The sequence below is a fragment of the Zootoca vivipara genome, chromosome 16 (genome assembly GCF_963506605.1).
Source record: "Zootoca vivipara chromosome 16, rZooViv1.1, whole genome shotgun sequence".
NCBI lineage: Eukaryota > Metazoa > Chordata > Lepidosauria > Squamata > Lacertidae > Zootoca > Zootoca vivipara.
In genome coordinates this window covers 33,990,710-34,011,479 of record NC_083291.1, presented here as the reverse complement: position 1 = coordinate 34,011,479, position 20,770 = coordinate 33,990,710, and the positions used below count along the sequence as shown (strand labels likewise).

The 20,770-nt window shown below is 47.3% G+C and overlaps 1 protein-coding gene and 1 long non-coding RNA gene across 2 annotated transcripts in view; both read right to left on the bottom strand.

Moving 5' to 3' along the window:
• LOC118097624 (A.superbus venom factor 1-like) overlaps positions 1–5,059 on the bottom strand; it is a 68,538-nt gene extending 63,479 nt beyond the window's left edge. Inside the window, exons 1-3 of the mRNA XM_060269009.1 lie at positions 4,900–5,059; positions 4,060–4,252; positions 2,266–2,428 (exon numbers count right to left, since the gene is read on the bottom strand). Coding sequence (XP_060124992.1) covers positions 2,266–2,428; positions 4,060–4,252; positions 4,900–4,970 — 427 coding nt within the window. The 5' untranslated portion in view covers positions 4,971–5,059. The remainder of the gene's footprint in view (positions 1–2,265; positions 2,429–4,059; positions 4,253–4,899) is intronic.
• Positions 5,060–7,963: 2,904 nt separating this feature from the next.
• Positions 7,964–20,392, bottom strand: LOC132591244 (uncharacterized). Its single transcript, XR_009556862.1, has 3 exons — positions 20,306–20,392; positions 10,757–10,807; positions 7,964–8,027 (listed from the first exon to the last, which is right to left on the bottom strand). It is a non-coding gene; the product is annotated as an uncharacterized LOC132591244 (long non-coding RNA).
• Between the last annotated feature and the right edge of the window lie 378 nt (positions 20,393–20,770).

The window sequence follows — 20,770 nt, the reverse complement described above, 5'->3', positions numbered from 1 at the left end:
ATGTACCTCAATACTGTATATGGATGCGAGGACCCACAGATCTTCCTTTAGACATTAAAGCAGCTCCAAATGCACATAGGCTAGAGACAGGCAAGAGTTGTAAAGTGAATTGATTCTTCAAAACCTCCCCTAGTCTATGCACATTTAGTCTTCCAGCTCACATTCATATCTTGAGCTGCAGAGGTCTTGCATTGTTTAAAGTCAGATAGTTTTGATGTTTTGCATTATTCCATAAAGTTTTCTATACTGTCATTGTTTCTGGCCATTGTGTTGCTTTCAATTTTGCTGAGTTGTTTAAAGAACCGGCAGACTCCCCATCAAAACTTTCCACTTTGAAAGTAGATTCACTTGTAGTTGTGGACTGCATTGTGGAAGTGTGCTGCTCACCTGATCTCCCTCCAGCTGAGACACACCTGCACACTGGCACAGAGAAGAGGAGGTGTGAAACAGTAGCAGCTGGGAGGTCAGCGCAGTGCAAATGCACCAGCAGAGCCAATCCAGTGCTCCTTCTTGTATGTTTGCACTGTGCTGCCCTCCCTGTACCCACCGCTCTCTGTGTCAGTATACAGCAGCCACTCATCTGGGAGAGACCAGGCGTGTGGCACAGCACCACCACACCAGCTTCTATTGTCATTTCGCCTGGCGAACACCATGGGTAGGCAAACTAAGGCCCGGGGGCCGGATCTGGCCCAATCGCCTTCTAAATCCGGCCCACAGACGGTCCAAGAATCAATGTGTTTTTACATGAGTAGAATGTGTGCTTTTATTTAAAATGCATCACTGGGTTATTTGTGGGGCATAGGAATGCGTTCATTTTTATTTTTATTTTCAAAATATAGTCTGGCCCCCCACAAGGTGTGAGGGACAGTGAACCGGCCCCCTGCTGAAAAAGTTTGCTGACCCCTGGCGTACACCTTCAAGGTTGTTTGGTAATAAGAACAACAACAACAACAACAACAACAACAACAACAACAACAACAACATATTATTTATACCCTGCCCACCTGGCTGGGTTTCCCCAGCCACCCTGGGCAGTTCCCCATCCAATATTAAAAACACGATAAAAGATCAAACATTAAAAACTTCCCTAAAAAGGGCTGCCTTCAGACATCTTCTAAAAGTCAGAGCTGTTTATTTCCTTGACATCTGATGGGAGAGCGTTACACCAGGCGGGTGCCACTACTGAGAAGGCCCTCTGCCTGGTTCTCTGTAACCTCACGTCTCACAGGGAGGGAACTCAGCTAAAAATATTTCCATAAATATGTCTGTAAATAAAAAATATTGCCTTAAAAGAAAAGGTTTTTAATAGAGGGTGAATTGAATGGGGGGGGCCGGTTTGGAGGAGAGGCAGAAATAAGAGCTAATTTGTCCATGGTTAGGGGGCACAATCTGGACGGTTCTGGCAGGGGTGCAAGATCACCTAGCTACGGCTCTGTGTACTGGGAGCCAATGTAGGTTTTCAGGACCAGTGTTATATGGTCTTGGCAGCCACTCTCAATCAACAGCCTAGTTGCCACATTCTGGATTAGTTGCAGTTTCCGGGTCACCTTCAAAGGTAGCCCCACATAGAGCGCATTGCAGTAATCCAAGCGAGAGATAACCAGAGTATCCACCACTCTGGTGAGGCAGTCTGCGGGCAAGTGGGGGTCTCAGCCTGTGTACCAGATGGAGCTGGTAGACAGCTGCCCTGGATACAGAATTAACCTGAACCTCCATGGACAGCTGTGAGTCCAAAATGACTCTCAGGCTGCGCACCTCATCCTTCAGGGGCACAGTTACCCCATTCAGGATCAGGGAGTCCCCCACACTTGCCCGCCCCCTGTTTCCCCCAAACAGTATTTCTGTCTTGCCATGATTGTGTAGGTCAGGCATCCCCAAACTTTGGCCCTCCAGATATTTTGGACTACAATTCCCATCTTCCCCAACCACTAGTCCTGTTAGCTAGGGATCATGGGAGTTGTAGGCCAAAACATCTGGAGGGCCGCAGTTTGGGGATGCCTGGTGTAGGTAGAAGAGAGCCTGCTGGTTCTTTAAGAAGTGCAAAACCCTGCAAGACCTGTTTACCAGTGGTAAAAGAGTTATGTCTCTCTCAGACAAACTTCAACTGTCTGTTGTGTGAGTTGGGGAATCATCCATTCCTAGCTCTAGTGGCAAGGGAAGGATCTATGAACAGCGGAGATCTGCAGATGGCAAGTAGGTTATCCACTCCAGATCCCTCCTGCAGTTCCAGATAATGTTATGAGAGGGACTAGCAGAAGGCTTTACCTTTGGATCCAGGTGTATAGATGGTTTTATCTGTCTGGATGAAGAGATATCCACTGTGGAAGGAGACCAGAACCATCTTCTCCAATGTGAACTGAGGACACTTGGCCACAACAATCACATACTGCTTTTGCTTGGAATCCTTCTTCATATCATTGGCAGAAACCTGCAGGGGCAAATCAGGGGCTTGAAATCAGATATCTCCTGGTTTTTGCTCACAAGGCAAATAGTAGCAAACTCAAATCCCTGCTAAGTAATGGAGCTCAGTAGGTGACCAGTTGCTAACTCTCAGCCTAGTAAATCTTCACAGAATTCTTATGAGGATAAGATTGGGGTAGGAGAAATAACACATTCAGGTTGCGAAAGTGCACTGGTTTTTTATGATGCTGGTTTTAAAAAAATAAGATGTGGATTTAAAAGAAATAATTAGCATTCAATGTTGTGCACTGAAAGAAAGTTATATGAAAATGGTGTGCTGGTGGTATTTAACTCCTACTAAGTTGGCAAAAGCTCACTGGAAGGACAGATCGTGAAGCTGAGGCTCCAATACTTTGGCCACCTCATGAGAAGAGAAGACTCCCTGGAAAAGACCCTGATGTTGGGAAAGATTGAGGGCACAAGGAGAAGGGGACGACAGAGGACGAGATGGTTGGACAGTGTTCTCGAAGCTACGAACATGAGTTTGACCAAACTGCAGGAGGCAGTGGAAGACAGGAGTGCCTGGCGTGCTATGGTCCATGGGGTCACGAAGAGTCGGACACGACTAAACGACTAAACAACAACAACAACAACAACAACAACAACAACAACAACAAGTTGGCAAAAATGTACAAGTACAAATCCCTGCTGGAAATGTAAAGAAAAAAGAAGGTACCTTTTATCATATGTGGTGGACTTGTAAGGTAATAAAAGCTTTCTGGGAGATGATATACAATGAAATGGAAAAAAATGTTTAAAATAACCTTTTCTATTAGGAATTATAGGTACTGACATCCCAAAAGAACAGAAAAAAACTTTTTAATGTATGGAACAACAACCGCCCAGATGCTACTAAACCCAGAGAAGGAAAGAAGACAGTGTCCCTATCAGAGAGGAGATGGACTATGCCGAGATGGCAAAATTGACTGGAAAACACAGAAACCAAGAGGACAAAAACTTTATAAAAGAATGGGAAAAATTTATAAGTTGCTTAGGAGACCACTGTAAACAGATGGAAACATTAGCGTAACAATTACCATGGATAATATGGTTTGATATAAAAACTGGAGTATCAAAGAATATATAGTAATAAATGTTTAAAATGGGACCCCATGGAGGCGATGGGGGGAAGTCTGGAGATTCGGAGGAATCTCTCTGTATGGATCCTTTTTTCAATTTGTTATTTATAATTTTGTATTTGTAAAACCAAATAAAAATTATTTCCAAAAAGGAGAAATAATTATGTTGTTTATTGAGAACTATGGAAATTATTATGGTGTATTCAATATATATCTCATTCTTCCATCAAAATTCCTGCAGAACATACTCAAGGTGCATTTTACAAACTTCTAAAGCTGTTCTGCTGTATAAGATAGTCTAACAATCTGGTTCTTCTCATCTGTTACACTGAGGTCTGATGATTCACTATTGCACTATAATAGACACCCCCCAAAATAACTGACACAAATTGCAATCCTATGCTGGTAGTACTGTGTTCAACCAGGTTAAGCGTGTGTATAGGACTACAGCATGATTTCTGCATGTATAGGACTGGAGTGCACAAAATGTCATCATCCCTAGTCGTCACTCTGCACCCACCTTTATGGCCAGGGTCACCATCATGTCACTTGCTGGCTCCATGCGAGCTTTGACCATGTACAGAGTGTTTCTCTTCTGTGGGAAGTCATGGACAGAGACGGTCACCTCTGCGTCAAACTTGTGCCCATGAGCCTCCACCACAACCGTCTCTTCGGTCTCTACCCGAAGGACGCTTGGGGTGATGAGGGAGTAGCTACAGAGGAGAAAAAGTTCACAGTAGTGAGTTTGTTTGGTGCATTTCAATGTCGTATCACAGCTCCTCCATGCTGCATCTGCCAGGATGTGTTGTGAGCACTCCTTGTGCAATGGATTTCACCGTTTGCAGTTCTGCTACTGTTAATCATTGCCTACCAGCCACCATTTCTGAGGATCCATTTGCATGCCCCCCATAGGAGCCAACTCCTAGGGGCCGAGGGGGCTTCACCTCCCCATAAAATATTTGAGGGGGCCAGACCCCTCCCCCAAGTTAATGGGCATTGACCTTCAAATGGTGTGTGTTCACCATGTCATGTGGGGCCTCCCCAATATTTTATTTAAGTTGGCACCCCTGATGGGTGTTGAAATATGTTTGTCTTGTGGCATCTTTGTCCCTTTTAAAGCAAACTTGCCTCCCTCCCCCCCCCCATTACTTCAGTCAGAGGCCTTATTTTGCAGCCAAAAAAAGGAGTTTTGCGGCACCTTAAAGACAGGATGAATGACGTGGCTATTGACCCATCACATCGATTCCAACCATGTTTACATGGAAATGAAATGAGCACCATTGAATTCGGTGGGGCTTGTACCCCACTTCTTAAGAAATGTGGTGCTGGTGTGAACTGCTGAAATCTAACTTGTACTTACAGTTGGCTGTGAGAAGAATTCGGGAAAGAGACCAAGAGGACAGCCACCAGGTAGAGAGCAGTCCCCTCCATGGTGATCTGGACTCTCGGGAGGAACAGGAGAGGCACGCTACCGCCCCGTATTTATCCTCTGAGCACCCTTCCAAACCATTGCCCTTTTGCAATCTCTCCATGTTTAATCAGTAAATGGGGAGGAGTTCGAGCAACCTGGAAATTTCAAAAATAAACTAGCAAGCCTGTCAAAAACCACACAGATTTACAGTATCTGCATGTTTTTAAAAACCCATGGCTCTCCCGAAACAGATCATTCATGAGGGCAATCACGGGGAAGCAGCAATGATTACAGTCTCTCTCATTTTGTGTTCTGCCAGGCCTCCCCAGGGCAGCTATTTTGTGAACGCCATCTGCAGTATGCTCTCAAAATTCAAATTTTGCCCCCTGGTCCAAGAAGTTTGGCAATCCCACCCTCTTTTCTGGCTTTGTGGCCAGTTATCAGTCAATTATTTTCCTGAGGTTTTCTTTACTAGATATCACGTTGTTATCTGTGTTGTGTGGCAATGTCCCTCCCTCCCAGTGAGAATAAGACACGAGACACAAGTGATAGATTTTTAATGGCTGAAAAGGCCACAACTTTATTGGTTACGGATGTTGAGCGGTATTGGCTTAGGCATTGGATCCTACCCGTCTATAACCGACGCCAACCCGTGTGTTGGACGTCCGGGAAGAGTGAACCACCAGTAAGGAGCTCAGTGATGTACATCAACCGGAACTCCTCCTGTGATCACCGTTAGGGGCATGCCTTACAGCCCTAACCTCCCTAGGCTTCGGACCAGACCACGCCCCCGGAATCCTTTAATGGAATACTCCTCCATTTGCAGGGTAGGCGATGGCGCTACCTACCCTCCTCAGCTCTAATGCAATTTCCAATGCCTAACCGCCAAAACCAAAAGTTGTGACAGATTGCTACGAGGTAGGCGGAAAAAAACCCAAGTGGAAAAAGTCCTACCAGGCCCCTTAGCCAACCAAGGCAACCAACCGAAGTCCATAGCAAGGTCAAAGCTAGCCTAAAGGGTGGGCCGCTGCAGCTGGAGCACAGGGTGAAAGAGACAGGGTTCCCGCCCGTCCACTGCTTAAAGGAAGCAGGACACCACCACCACCCTGACCGACCAGATTGGTCGGTCCCCTGAATGATGTGGGCAGGAACCCACCAATCGCACAGGGGCTGAGCTCTCAGACCCCGACCCCAAGCTCTCAGACCCAGACCCCAAGCTCTCAAACCCAGACCCCAAGCTCTCAAACCCAGACCCCAAGCAAGTGAGTCGTCAGGGGATCGAGGCCATCCATAACCCCTTTCTAGATAAAAGGCGGCCAAACCCCGCCCTGGGTTGCAGGAGCAACATTGTTGGTTGCTAGACCCTGCCTGTGTTCCTGCCTTCGACCTCCCTAGCTTCCCTGCCTTGCTTTCCTATCCACACTTCTGACTTGCCTTAGTCCCATACCTACTTACAACAGTGGTGCTGGCGAATCCACCACCTGATCCGCCTGCAGAGTGGCTTCCTCTCCGCCTGTTTCCTCGGTTGCCCTTGTGGTGCCCTGAAGATATTCCGGACCCAGGAGATGAGGGACCGGAGCCTGAGGCAAGTGGGGGTCCTTGATGTTCTCTTTTCTCCACAGACCTGTGAGAAAAGTAAACAATTCATTAATTAATCAATTAATCAGTCAAAATAAGCAATTATCTGACTTTTAGAAGACATCTAAAGGCAGCCCTGTTTAGGGAAGCTTTTAGTATTTCATGAATGATTGTATCTTAATGTTTCGTCTGACCTCGTTCATTCTTGGCCCCAGGTGTTCTGTGTTGTCTCCAGGTGGGGGGCACAGCTCCTATACAGCATCCTCGGCCAAAGAGTTTTGGGGCCCCTCTTGGCTGCTGTCATCTTCTGGGGTGATGTCAGGCTGTTCTTGTCTAGACCCCTCTTCTTTCTTTTTTTGTAGCTGTGGGACAAAATAGTATTAATTAATTAATTAATTAATATAAAACCGGGGGGGGGGGGAGTCGCCCTCAAAAGACCTCCAGCTGCCTTCCATTCTGCGGTTCCCATTCTGCCAATTGCCCCTTAGGCCTCTGCCACCTTGTGCATCTCAGCAGGGCTTCCCTCCTGCTCTGTCTGCTACGTACCTCATTTTGGGAGTCCAGGGAGGGGAGGGAAGTGACGGAGCTCCAAGGAGACATTCCCGGGAGCTGCGAGGGAAAGATGCAAAAGACAAGCAATTTAAAAAACACAACCAAACATTAAAACTCAAGGCACCCATAACTGAACCAACAGAACAGCTTCCATTCTGAAGGTTGATATGCCCCCTCCCCTCCTGCCAGGCGGTCGCTTAGGCCACTGCCACCTACCCATTCTGGGCTCTGAACATCATGATGTCGTGGAGTCACCTCCTTCCCTTCGCTGCCCTCGTCCGGGGGGCTGCCTGACTCTTCCTTTGGCTCGTCCTCCTGCAGTGGTGGTGCAAAGAGAGTAGAAAGAGAGCAGCCCAAAATGAGACAGGGAGGAACCCAGAAGCCAAACTCTCCTGTCCGCATTGAGTTGCTAGCCAGGGAAGCCCTACAGCCCTGGCGTCATGGGGAGCTGGTCCATGAGGACAAGTGAGGCAGCAAGCACAGCCTGCCCTTAGCCGTCCCCTGCCTGCCTGCCCTCTTGTTCACAACTGGTCCAGAAGGTGGCCTGGTCGGCGCCCAGCTTTCTCCTCCTCCTCTTCCTCCCCAGCCTCAGGGTTGCTTTTGTGCAGCTCAGCAGGGCTTCCCTCCTGCTCTGTCTGCTACATACCTCATTCAGTGAATCCCACAGTGAGTCCAGGGAGGACAGTGATGTGTTGGAGCTGTGGGCGCTCTCCGGTGTGATTTTTGGAACCTGCAAGTAAAAGATGCAAAAGACAAGCAATTAAAAAACACAACCAAACATTAAAAGTCAAGGCACCCATAACTGAACCATGCCCCCTCCCCTTCTGCGAAGCGTCGCTTAGGCCGCTGCCACCTACCCAATATGGGCTCAGTAAGTCAGGACGTATCTCTGAGGGGCCTTCCTCCTCCGGGGGGGGGCTGCCTGGCCCTTCCTTTGGCTCCTCCTCCTGCAGTGGTGGTGGGGAGAGAGGAGAAAGAGAGCAGCCCAAAATGAGACAGGGAGGAACCCAAAAGCCAAACTCTCCTGCCCGCATTGAGTCGCTAGCCAGGGAAGCCCTATGGCCCTGGTGCCATGGAGGGTTGTTCCAACAGAACGAGTGGGGCGGCAAGCACAGCACATTAACTCTCAAGGGGCACCCATAATTGAAACAACAGAACAGCGGCATAGCCCGGTTCAACACGGGGGTCTTGGGGGCGGGGGGCGCTGCCTGGAGCCTCTCTGCCGCCTCCCCCTCAGCTGTAGGACGGCTGAGGGAGAGGCAGTGGGCAGAAGCAAGCCCACTCTGCCGTTTCAGACAGCTCCAAGCCTGCAGGCTCCCAAGCCACCATGTCACTCCCAGGAGAGACGCGTGGCTCAGGCACGCTGCAGGCCCCCGGTAAGTGCTGGCCCCCACGGTGTGGCGCTCAATGCCAGCTGTGTTTTTTTACTCAACTAAAAAGTTTGCTGACCCCAATTCTTTAAAAAAAAAAACTCGGCTTTTTGCCATTTTGCCACCCCCCTGGTAAGTGCCGGCACCCATGGTTACAAAGCACGGTTATAAAGCACGGATCCTCATGAATTCATATGATTTTTATATTGAAACAAAATAAAACCACCATGATACTCTAGACCAGGCATGTCAAACCTGCGGCCCTCCAGATGTTTTGGACTACAATTCCCATCTTCCCCGACCACTGGTCCTGCTAGCTAGGGATCATGGGAGTTGTAGGCCAAAACATCTGGAGGGCCGCAGGTTTGACATGCCTGCTCTAGACCACATCTTAGTCTGTAGGCACCACCAAAAAATAATGCATCCACTGCTTCATGGGGCTGCAATGTCGCAAAAACGTGGTTTTGAAGCACGGATCCTCACAGATTCTCACGCTTTTTGCCTTGGGCCACACCTAATTCACCCTCAAATCACATATCATGCCCAGGGGCACAGCCTGCACCACAAAAAACACGGATCCACGGCTTCCTGGGGACACCAGCGTGAAAAAACGTGGTTTTGAAGCACGGATCCTGACGGATCCTCATGCTTTTTGCATTGGGTCATCCCAAACTCTCCCTTTATTCTACGATCTTGTAGATGACCACAGATCTGACTACAAAAATAATGAATCTTCTGCTTCGTGGCATTGGCCAGATGCTGCCCTGGATATATCGGTCTGTTTTTAGACGGGTGTGTGTAGGAATGTTTAGGGATACAGGAAAGGTTATATTATTTATAATATCCTATCCAAACTTGCTTTAACTAATTCTCAGACTTAGCAGAGTTTACATTCCCTTTAAAGCACACAGCGAATGTGGTTGCCTATGTTCGCTAGAACCTCTATAACAATATACAGTATATTCCTGGTATATTCCCCTTTATCCCTCTTAAAAGATAAGACACGACACAGTGCTTTATAAAGAGTTTACTCCCATAATCATTTCTGTTCACAATCGGATCCCAAAAAGGTGTTGCTAGCTTATAAAAGATATATATATGTGGAGTCTACTCGTAAGGAGTGGGCTCCATTGTCCTCTCTTGGCTGGAGGCTGAGAGAGGATCTCTCACTAAGGTGTTGTTAGTTTGAGAATGTGTTCAGAAAGAGAGCGTAGTCAGAATAGAGAGAACACGGCTGCTGTCTGTGCTTTTGTATGCCTGTACACTGGTGAAGCCACGCCCACCTCATTACCATGCAGAGGAAGTCTTGTCCCAGGACAGCAGAAAACAGGATGTTTCTGCTGGCTGGTCAGACATCGCCTTAGTGTGGTCACTCTAAAATGTTGTGCCTGACTGCTCTACTATGTTTCACATGTCTCAGTGTGCTGGTATGGAGGAAACGGATTCGGCTGAATCTCAATGTACTAAAGATGGGTTTCCCATGGCTGGGGCGGAATGATTTTGTTTCAGTTTCCAGCTGCCAGCTCCTGATGGTACGTAATAGTCAACTGTACCCACCATCAGGAGTCTGGGTGTGATCCTGAACACTTTTGTCTCTATGGAGACAACGGTCACTAATGTAGCCAAGCTGGCATTTTTAAATCTATGTCATGTTAGGTACTTGTCCCTTTCCAACCTAGCCATTGTGATCCATGCAGCGTTCACCTGCAGACTAGACTACTGTAACTTGCTCTACGCTTTAGTTGGGGAGGCCCTGGTATAAATGCCAAAAATAAATAAATAAATATGCAGGGCTACCCTTGAGACTGCTCCAGAAACTCCAAAAGGTCTAAAATGCAGGTGCATGAGTTCGTTCCAGGACTTTGTGGAGAGCCCACAATCAGTTGCTGGTTCATCAGCTGTATTGGCTGCAGGTGGAGTATTGAATGAAAGGTTTTGGTGCAAACCTTTAGACAAACTGTGGCCTTTCCTATCTGTGGGAATTATCTCTCAATACACCCCCCCCAAACTCCTTCACGGATCACTGCCTTGTCGTGGCGAAGGGGCTTGAATAACTCAGAGAAGATATGAGGAATGCCGTGCAGGGCCACCCAAGACAAACAGGTCATAATGGAGAGTTTTGACTAAACAAGATCCACCTGGAGCAGGAACTGGCAAGCCAGTCCAGTATCCCTGCCAAGAAAACTCCATGGACAAAGACAACAGGCATATAAAAGTTATGACGCTGGAAGATGAGCCCCTCAGGTTGGAAGGCATCCAACATGCTACTGAGGAAGAGCAGAGGAAAAGTACAAGTAGATTCAGACCTGATGAAGTGGCTGGGCCAAAGCTGAAAGGTCGCTCAGTTGCGGATGTGCCTGGAAGTGAAAGGAAAGACCAATGCTGTAAAGAAAATTATTGCATAGGAACCTGGAATGTAAGATCCATGAAGCATGGTAAGCTGGATGTGGTCAAAAATGAGATCGCAAGAGTTAATATTGACATCCTCAGCATCAGTGAACTAAGATGGATGGGAATGGGCAAATTCAGTTCAGATGATCATCATATCTGCTACTGTGGGCAAGGTGCGACGAAAGTCCTTTACTTTCCGTCTTATAACTTTGACCTCTCAATTATTAAAAGCACTAACAGGGATTTCTGAGGTAAATCAAACCTCCCACTTATCCCTCTAGCCTTTCTTTAAACCCTCTAGCACTCGTGGGTTTTCAAAAATAAAAGAGAGTCCTCTTCCAGCCTAAACGTGGCCAGGTACCTATATAGACTCGGGGCTATAAGTAGACTGTTCCTATGTGTACTCAGATAAGGGTTTCACTTCACTAGAAACTCCCTTACTGTAAAGCTAGCCTCCTTCCTGAGGTAACTGTATTATCATCCAGAACCTGTCTCCTCATTTAGCCCCCCCCCTTTTCTTGGTGCACTCTCAGCCACAAACTAACCTTTCTCCTCTAAAAGGCAGTTTTGACAGTTTAAAAGAGTTCCCCACCAACTGGGTTCCTGGATACCTTAGCTGGAAAATGAAATAGACGATTACTGGAATGACACTTTAAAGATGGATATTTATTGGCTTGAATCTTAATGGTTGCTTTCTGGTATCATTGGTACAAACTTAATTTCACAGGTAACGTTCTTGGTAATCAAATAACAGAATACCTATCAACTACTTCATCTACTCTAAGTCTACCTTCTCCACAACCACCCAAGCTCCCACACAAAAAACCCTCAACCGCCAACTGACATAATGGTTCCCCTTTCCATTTAAACCCCATGCAGGCCACGCCACCCATGGAATGTTGCTGTCAGTTAACCAGGAGTCTGGGTTAACCCTTCGATAGGTCGGTTGCAAAACAAAAACATAACATAACAGTTTCAAATTCACCACATGGCAAGGCTCCCATAGAAGAAATGGAGTGGCCCTCATATTCAACAAAAGAGTGGGAAAAGCTTTACTGGGATCCAATCTAAAAAATGATAGAATGATTTCGATAAGAATCCAAGACAGACCTTTTAACATCACAGTAATCCAGGTTTATACAACACCTTTTATAAATGACATCAAAGAAGGATGTTCTTCTCAATATAGGGGATTGGAATGCTAAAGTAGGCAGTCAAGAGATAAAAGGAACAACTGGCAAGTTTGGCCGTGGAGTTCAAAACGAAGCAGGGCAAAGGCTAATAGAGTTCTGCCAAGAGAACAGGCTGGTAATCACAAACACTCTTTTCCAACAACACAAGAAACGACTATACACATGGCCATCACCATATGGGCAGCATCGAAATCAGATTGACTCTATTCACTGCTGGCAAAGATGGAGAAGCTCTATTAAAAAGAAATCCTTCCAGTAGCACCTTAAGGTACCCCTGACCATTAGGTCCAGTCATGGACAACTCTAGGGTTGTGCGCTCATCTCGCTCTATAGGCCGAGGGAGCCTGCGTTTGTCTGGACAGCTTCCGGGTCATGTGGCCAGCATGACTAAGCTGCTTTTGGCGAACCAGAGCAGCACACGGAAACGCCGTTTACCTTCCCAACGCAGCGGTACCTATTTATCTACTTGCACTTTGATGTGCTTTCAAACTGCTAGGTTGGCAGGAGCTGGGACTGAGCAATGGGAGCTCACCCCATCGCGGGGATTCATTATATATGTCCAGTCTCTTTAGAATCCAGGCCCCAGCATGCTTTATTATTGCTTGGTGCAGGTCTGCCTTAAAGTAGTCTAAGAATGGTTTGCTCCAATTTGTACTGAGTTTATCAAATTTGAATCTGTAGCCTTGCTCAGAATTTGACCTCAGAAGATGAAAAAAGTCAGCAAGGTATACCTTGGTATCTTCTGAACTGGCCCCATGTTTTTTCAACCAAAACATGATGTCTCTGTGAATGTGATTCCAGCATACCGCTCTGTGGCTCTTGAGCAAAACATGATCCAAAGCCTTTTCAATTCCCTTTTCTCTGTCAGACACTACGACAACTTTATCTGAATTGAGCAATGGACACTGTTTTGAAAGGGTTTCCGAAAATCTCCTGTGATTGTCCTCTCACCTGTCCTCATGAACATTACAGGAATCAGTGGTGATTCCGCGAAAAGCCTCTCCCCCATGCTTTTCAACATCTACATGAAGCCACTGGGAGAGTTCATCAGGGGGTTTGGGCTGGGTGTTCAACAGTATGCGGATGATACCCAGCTCTACCTCTCTTTCAAATCAGAACCAGTGAAGGCGGTGAAGGTCCTGTGTGAGTGTCTGGAGGCGGTTGGAGGATGGATGGCGGCTAATAGATTGAGGTTGAATCCTGACAAGACAGAAGTACTGTTTTGGGGGGACAGGAGGCGGGCAGGTGTGGAGGACTCCCTGGTCCTGAATGGGGTAACTGTGCCCCTGAAGGACGAGGTGCGCAGCCTGAGAGTCATTTTGGACTCACAGCTGTCCATGGAGGTTCAGGTTAATTCTGTATCCAGGGCAGCTGTCTACCAGCTCCATCTGGTACGCAGGCTGAGACCCTACCTGCCCACAGACTGCCTCACCAAAGTGGTTGATACTCTAGTTATCTCTCGCTTGGATTACCGCAATGCGCTCTATGTGGGGCTACCTTTGAAGGTGACCCGGAAACTACAACTAATTCAGAATGTGGCAGCTAGACTCAGGGGCATCTTTCCCATTGGGCTGAGTGGCATGTATACGTGCGCTTAAACCGAAAGAGGTCGCTTTAGAAATTCAGCACCATTTCTGACATGTTCATAATAAGGGGGTTTACGTGCTTATGCTCACAATGTAAATAAACCAGAAAATAACACTTGCAATTATAAGTATCTTATTTTTCCTTATTTTAATAATTTCAGTGTGGGGGGTGACAAAAAAAACTCCGCACCGGGTACCACCTGACCTTGCTATGCCATTGGATTGACAACTCTGGGAAATGGAGGGGGCGGGGCACTGGAGGGATCTTTGCACTACGGCGCTGGATATGCTTAAGACGGCCCTGGCTAGACTGGTGACTGGGAGTGGCCACCGAGGCCACGTAACACCGGTCTTGAAAGACCTACAATGGCTCCCAGTACATTTTTGAGCACAATTCAAAGTGTTGGTGCTGACCTTTAAAGCCCTAAACGGCCTCAGTCCAGTATACCTGAAGGAGCGTCTCCACCCCCATTGTTCTGCCCAGACACTGAGGTCCAGCTCCGAGGGCCTTTCAGCAGTTCCCTCACTACCGGAAGCCAAGTAACAGGCAGAGGGCCTTCTCGGTAGCAGCACCCACCCTGTTGAATGCCCCTCCATCAAAGGTCAAGGAACTAAGCAGCTATCCTAATTTTAAAAGACATCTGAAGGCAGCCCTGTTTAGGGAAGCTTTTAATATGTAATGCTGTATTGTTTTGATATTCGATTGGGAGCCACCCAGAGTGGCTGGGGAAACTCAGCCAAGTGGACAGGGTATAAATAATAAATATTATTATTATTATCCGCCACCGGCGCTCTAGCCATCTCAGCAATTGTTTCATTGCCCTCAGATCCATGGAAACCATGGGGCTGTCCATGCTCCATACAATGAGATAGAGCGCTTTGGAGCCAAACAGTCAATAGCCCTGGTTATCTCCACATTCCACTGAGCCACCAGGGAATCAGCTGAAAGGCCATCAGCATGGGATAAAGCATCCCTTACCATTCTCTGGAAACCATTTGGATCCATAAAGTGGCGGGGGCGGTCCATCCAAATTGGTCCCACCTCCCTGCAGAGGGGAAGGGTCGCAGAGAAGTCCAGTTGCACCAGGAAATGATCTGACCATGGCACTTTTTTAGCTTCACTTTTACTTATTGTCATATCACCAACATCCATAGAGGTGAACACCAGGTACAAGCCACGGCTATGAGTTGGGCCAGACTTAGTCAGGGAGGCCATGCTTTCCACAAAGTCCCAAGCGGCCCCTTTTAAGGTCAGGTCAGCATGGATGTTAAAATCCCCTAGGACAACCAAACTAGTTGTCTCCAGGAGAACATCCGCCACAACCTAAAGCACCTTGGGCAGGGAATCCTTGGTGCAGCGAGGAGGTCGGTACACCAAAAGGAATCCTGTACTGCCCCTATTGCCCACCTTCCAGAACATGCACTCAGAGTGAGAACTAAGTCTTCCCAATAGGACACCTGGTGCAAACTAATGACTTCCTAAAAATCACTGCAATCCAACTAATTATCCTGCCGGCAGTAAACTCCGTAGGTCAAAAGGCTTTTATGACCAACAACCTTAAAATACCACAACAGAATGTATCCATCTTTGAATGTATCTCTCCTTTATGTATCTCTTGCACTAAAAAAGTAACTAGAACAGAAGGATGTAACCAAAGATCTTATGTGACTTTACATCGCTGTATACTTGATCTGTCAATATTTTCATCTTCTGCCGTTCACGTTTTTGCGCCACGGTATCGCCAGGAAGCCATGCCCCTGGACATGATATGTGATTTGACAGTGAGTTAGCTGTGGCCCAATGCAAAAATTGTGAGGATCCGTCAGGATCTGTGCTTCAAAACCACGTTTTTTCAGCCTGGTGTGTCGCCAGGAAGCCATGGATCCATGATTTTTGTGGTGCAGTCTGTGCCTCTGGACATGATGTTTGATCTGCTGGTGACTTAGTTTGATCTAGTGCAAAAATCATGAGGATCCATGAAGATCCGTGTTTTTGCGCCATTGCGGCCCCACGAAACAGTGGATGCATGATTTTTTTGATGCTGCCTACAGACTAAGACATGGTCTACTACAGTATCATGGTGGTTTTATTTAATTTGAAGGAAAAAATCATATGAATTCATGAGGATCCGTTTAAAATCATCTGGATCGCTGACCCCAATTTAAAAAACAAAACAAAACTCGGCTTTTTGTCATTTTGCCACCCCCCTCAGTGATGACACCTGGGCCAATTCCCAACCCCCCACTCTCCTTTCTCTGCAACTGCAACAGAATAAAAGGACTCAAAACTTCCTTAGCAATTTCCTGTTGGTCCCCTCACCATTTTCCTGGACATTAATCTTCAGACTTTGCTGTCTCGTGGTCTAAGGCTGTCTCGCGGTCTAAGGCTGTCTCTGGCTGTTTCGCTGTTGAGCCAAGGCTGGGGTTGGCTTCAACTGCCAAGTGAGGTTGGGGTCCTGAGCTGATGTCAGACAGGTTCCGATCAGTCCATTTCCTCTAGGGGGGGGACGGGGGACGGACGACCTGTTCCCCCTTAGGGTGACCGTTTAACACACCACCCAAGAGAAAAAGAAAAAGAAAAGCGGAGAAATCTTCTAATTCTGTAGCAAGAAATAATGAGTGCCAGGAGTTTTCTTTTCCCTGCACTCCTCCGTTGAAACACCTTTTCTTCATCATCATCATCATCATCATTTATTATTAAACTAGATTTAATGAACACTCATATCAGAGTGCTCTGTAAATTGATAGCCATAGTATTTCTATATTGTACAACTTTTAATGCTCTTCCGCATCCGTTTAATGTTCCTAAACCCTTCTTTTAGATTCTGTTAGACTTTAATATATACTTTGTGTTTAATACTTTTTAGCTTTCCAAAACGTTTTACAGATTGTAAATGACTGTACCCCACCCTACTGAATGCTGGTCTACTACCGTAAAAAGATTTGATTGATTGAAATGAAGTTGCTCATTAATATTAGTAATAATAGTGAAACAAGAGGCCCCTCCCATCTTTGCCTTGCTCCACCCAGTGGGCGTGACCACCCCACTAAACCCCACCCCGCCTCTCCCCGCTTTCCGACACCGCCTTTCACGACCTATTGCCTCCCCCAGCTCCACTCTCCCCGCCTCTTTTCACAATGGCTCGCCCGGATTGGCGTAGGCGGCCTGCCACTGTCGCGAGCAGTGGAACTCCCCCCTCCCCACTCTTCCCGCTTGCCTCGCCCCGCCCCGCCCCGCCCCTTGCCGCCCGCTGATTGGTCAAGACGAGGGCGTGAGAGGCGTGGCCCGGCGGGACTAGCCCGGAGGGAGACGTGGTGACGGCGTCAGAAGCAGGGGAGGGGCTGAGTCCTCAGCGCGGTCGGCAGCGGGATGCGCATGGGGCACCTGCCCCCTCCTCACCTAAGGGGGAAATGGCAAATGGGGAGAGGAGTAACTGAGTTGGAACCCTCCCCCTTTAAAAGACAAACAGATAAAAATATATTTATTGGTGTAAAGGAGATAATTTGGGGTGGGGTGAGTTGAAAGCTTATTGTCCCCCCCCTTCCATAGTTTGTCTCCAATATCTTAGGGGGCTTAAAGTCTGTGGCTCAGCCTCTGACCCCTCCCCATTTTAAAGGCCCATTCCACTTGAAGGGAGGGGCAGCTTGCTTCCGGGCATCCCCTCCCCTCTGGCTTGAAATTGGTTGGGGGCCTTATGCCCTTTCTGATCCATTGGGGGGCTTATAAATTTGACCCCCCCCCCATTCTGAAATCAGGGAGGTTGTAACCGGATAAAATAACAGAGGCGGTGGCGCCCTGAATTTGGATACTGTGTTTTGTTTGCCGACTCTTTGCACGTATTGTAGACATGTACGTCTGTAGATCAAGACCGTGCAACATAGCGTACAGCGATCCCCTTTGTTTCTTCCTTTTCCCCATTCATAAAGTGCTTGACCAATCAACAAGCGCCGTTCCATTTCCTTTGGCAATCAGAAGCACGGGATCAACGCTTGCATCTGCAAAGCAGCTCGGCTCAAGTTTGCAGGGAACCCCCGCTGGGTAACAGCGAAAGTGCGAAGACGCCATCGACACTAACTGGCTGCATTTGGTCGATCCTATATTTAGTAGGAATCTTTAGAAATTCATAATAAATCATTCCAAGTGGTGGGTTGTTTTTTCCTTACAAGGTTGCTTTATTCAGGGAAAATGTGGCCATCCGAGGAGGGGTTTGGGGCTGAGCCTGGCATTGCCATAATCTCTGAAGCATATAGTCACGTCCCCACCTGCCCTATTGCATAAGGGTTAAGCCCCTCCATTCTATCTGGAGGGTCACTGTCATAATGTCTAGGTCCAGGCTGGAGAGTAACACAGCAGGCCTCTGCATCAGGTGTGAGGAACCCCTGATCCTCCTGACACTACTGAAATACAGTTTCTATCACCTCTTGCCATTGGCTATGCATTCTGGGACGGATAAGAATTGTAGTTCAACATCTGGAGGGCTAAAGTTACAGGTAGGTAGCCGTGTTGGTCTGACGTAGTCAAAACAAAATAAAATAAAAAATAAAAAATTCCTTCCAGTAGCACCTTAGAGACCAACTAAGTTTGTAATTGGTATGAGCTTTCGTGCGCATGCACACTTCTTCTAGGGTGACAAGGCAGGTTTCCCACACCTGCTCTGTCACCCCAGGGTCATTGTGCGGGTCATGGTTTAGTGGCCTCTACTCATGGGTATGCAACCCATGAAACTCCATCTACCAGCTGCTATGGTTAAGGAGTGACCTTTCTTGAGCCCTCCAGTTGCGGGAAATAGTACAAGAACCTGTTTCCTGATTTGTGATCTTGCTTGCTGAGCCCCCTGTGATAATGACCTTGGACTGTTGTCTGCCCTTGTCTCTCTAGATCATATTTTGTACCTAGACTCATTCTCTGTGCTTGGTATTGGTCTGTTCAGTGTGCTGCGCCTGCAAACCTACCATTGTTGGTGAGGACGTTGGTGAGAGGCTTATACTTCCTGGGTCTGGACCCCTAAGCTCTGTGGATATGACGGTTCTGTTGCCTGGGGTCGATGAGAGTTGTATAAGGGAGTCATTGGAGCACCCCTCAATTGCCTAACCTTGGCTCCCATAGGTTCAGGTCAGGGGTCACAAGCAAGATACTTCAGCCAGGAGATAGAAGCAAAACAGTGACCTGTAGACTTGATCTTTATTTTTGCAACAAGACTTCTCACTACCACAAAGACGAAGCAACCAGCAGCCCCGAACAATGGTTACATCAGTATTTTAAAGTTTCCCAAAGTTTCCCATAATACATTTCCAGAAGCATCATCAAGACATCATAGATATGTCACAGAAAAGGTGTGGTCTCAGGCATGCCCCTGTCACTCAAATATAGTCTTTCGCACATACTCCTTTACAGTACAAAGGAAAGTTCTCGGGTCCCTGAGTTCAACAACATCTGAAGTGTCACATTTTCTCTATCCCTGAACAGAAAAAGCAACTTTAGGAGGAGGTAATTCAGAGTAGAGAAATAAGGGTATGGTTATGATATCTCTTGCTCAATAAAATGGGCATAAACAACCGAATAAAGAGTTAATTGGGAAATGCTGGTTATCAGCTGGCTTCCAGTAAGAGGTCTGGATAGAAATGGAACCTGGACAATCTCCAAAGACATTGTTGCAACACGTCTGCATGTTTACTAGGTCAAATATGCAGTTTGGTTAACTCAAAAGCAAGTGCCCTAATACTGGGTGAGAAATTACTGGTGGTGATAGGGGCTGCAAGTGAGAGGCAGAAAGCATCACAGGTATTTTGAGGAAACCAAGGCCAACAAAAAATCCACAGTTGCCATGTGTACACACTGCAGGGGGTACTGATGTACCCACACAGCAGAGGGTACTAATGCTGTGTGGCGTGCGCATGACACATAGCATGCCCTGCAACATGCGTAAGTGATGTTGGCACGGCACCAGTGGTGGAGCTTCATCCTCCGGCATGGGGGGGGGAGAGCAGGCAAGGGCAGGACTGGTGCATGTCCCGGGGGCGTGGCACGCGTCCTGGGGGCGTGGTGCTCAGCACAGGCTGGGGGGCAGCCGCAATGGCACCCCACCAGGATCACGCTGCCGGGGGCAGTGTGCTCCCCGCGCACTCCTCTTCCTCCGCCAGTGGTCAGCACTGACACTGGGTGTTGTCATGGAATCATAGAGTTGGAAGGGACCCCAAGGGTCCTCTAGTCCAACCCCCTACAATGCAGGAATCTCAGCTAAAGCATCCATGACAGATGACCATCCAACCTCTGCTTGGACACCTCCAAGGAAGGAGAATCCACAACCTGACAAGGGAGACCGTTTCACTGTTGATCAGCTCTTACTGTCAGAACCTTTTTTCCGTACTGTATGTTTAGTTGGAATCTCCCTTCTTGTAACTTGAAGCCATTGGTTTGAGTCCTACCCTCCAGAGCAGGGGGAGACAAGCTTGTCCCATCTTGCATGTGGCAGTTTTGTTACTGACCTCCTGACTACAGCTTCTAACTGATTGTTTGGCTCTGACACTTGCTGGGAAATCTTGGGCCATTCACAGTTTCTCAGCCTCATCTGCCATGGAAAACGGTTGTGAGAATGACATTTGGTGGTGGGGCTGGGAGGACCATGTAAACTGCCCTTAGCTCGTTGGAGAGAAGGCAGTGTATAAATTAAATAAAGGCACTCACCTGTTTTGCAGAACTAGAACCTATATGCATCTAGCAGCAGTGACATCTTGTCAGTTGAACTCTTTCCCAGTCTGCATCTGCACTGAAATTATAATTTTTGCTTGTGTGTCTGCTGCCCTGGGCTATTTTGGGAGGAAAGATAAGAATAGCAATAACAATTTTGTTGTCCCTGGAAAGCTGCACCTGTTCAGTTCCTGCCTATGATGCACCTTTAAAGGCACAAGAGTACTGCCAGAGGAAAAATGAGTGACAATTTTACAATGGTTCTAAGTCAGGGTTGGGTCTTTCTAGCTGGCTCTCAAAGCTTTCCCCAGGCCACATTCCTAGTTGTCCCTACTTAAGAAAAGTCACACAAAAATGTATCACCAAAAGAACTACTCCAGATTAACGAGTGTGGACAAGCAAACAAAAAAAAAAATCATATGAACTGATGAGGTCCTTTTCCTTGTGCCTCCTCCACCATAG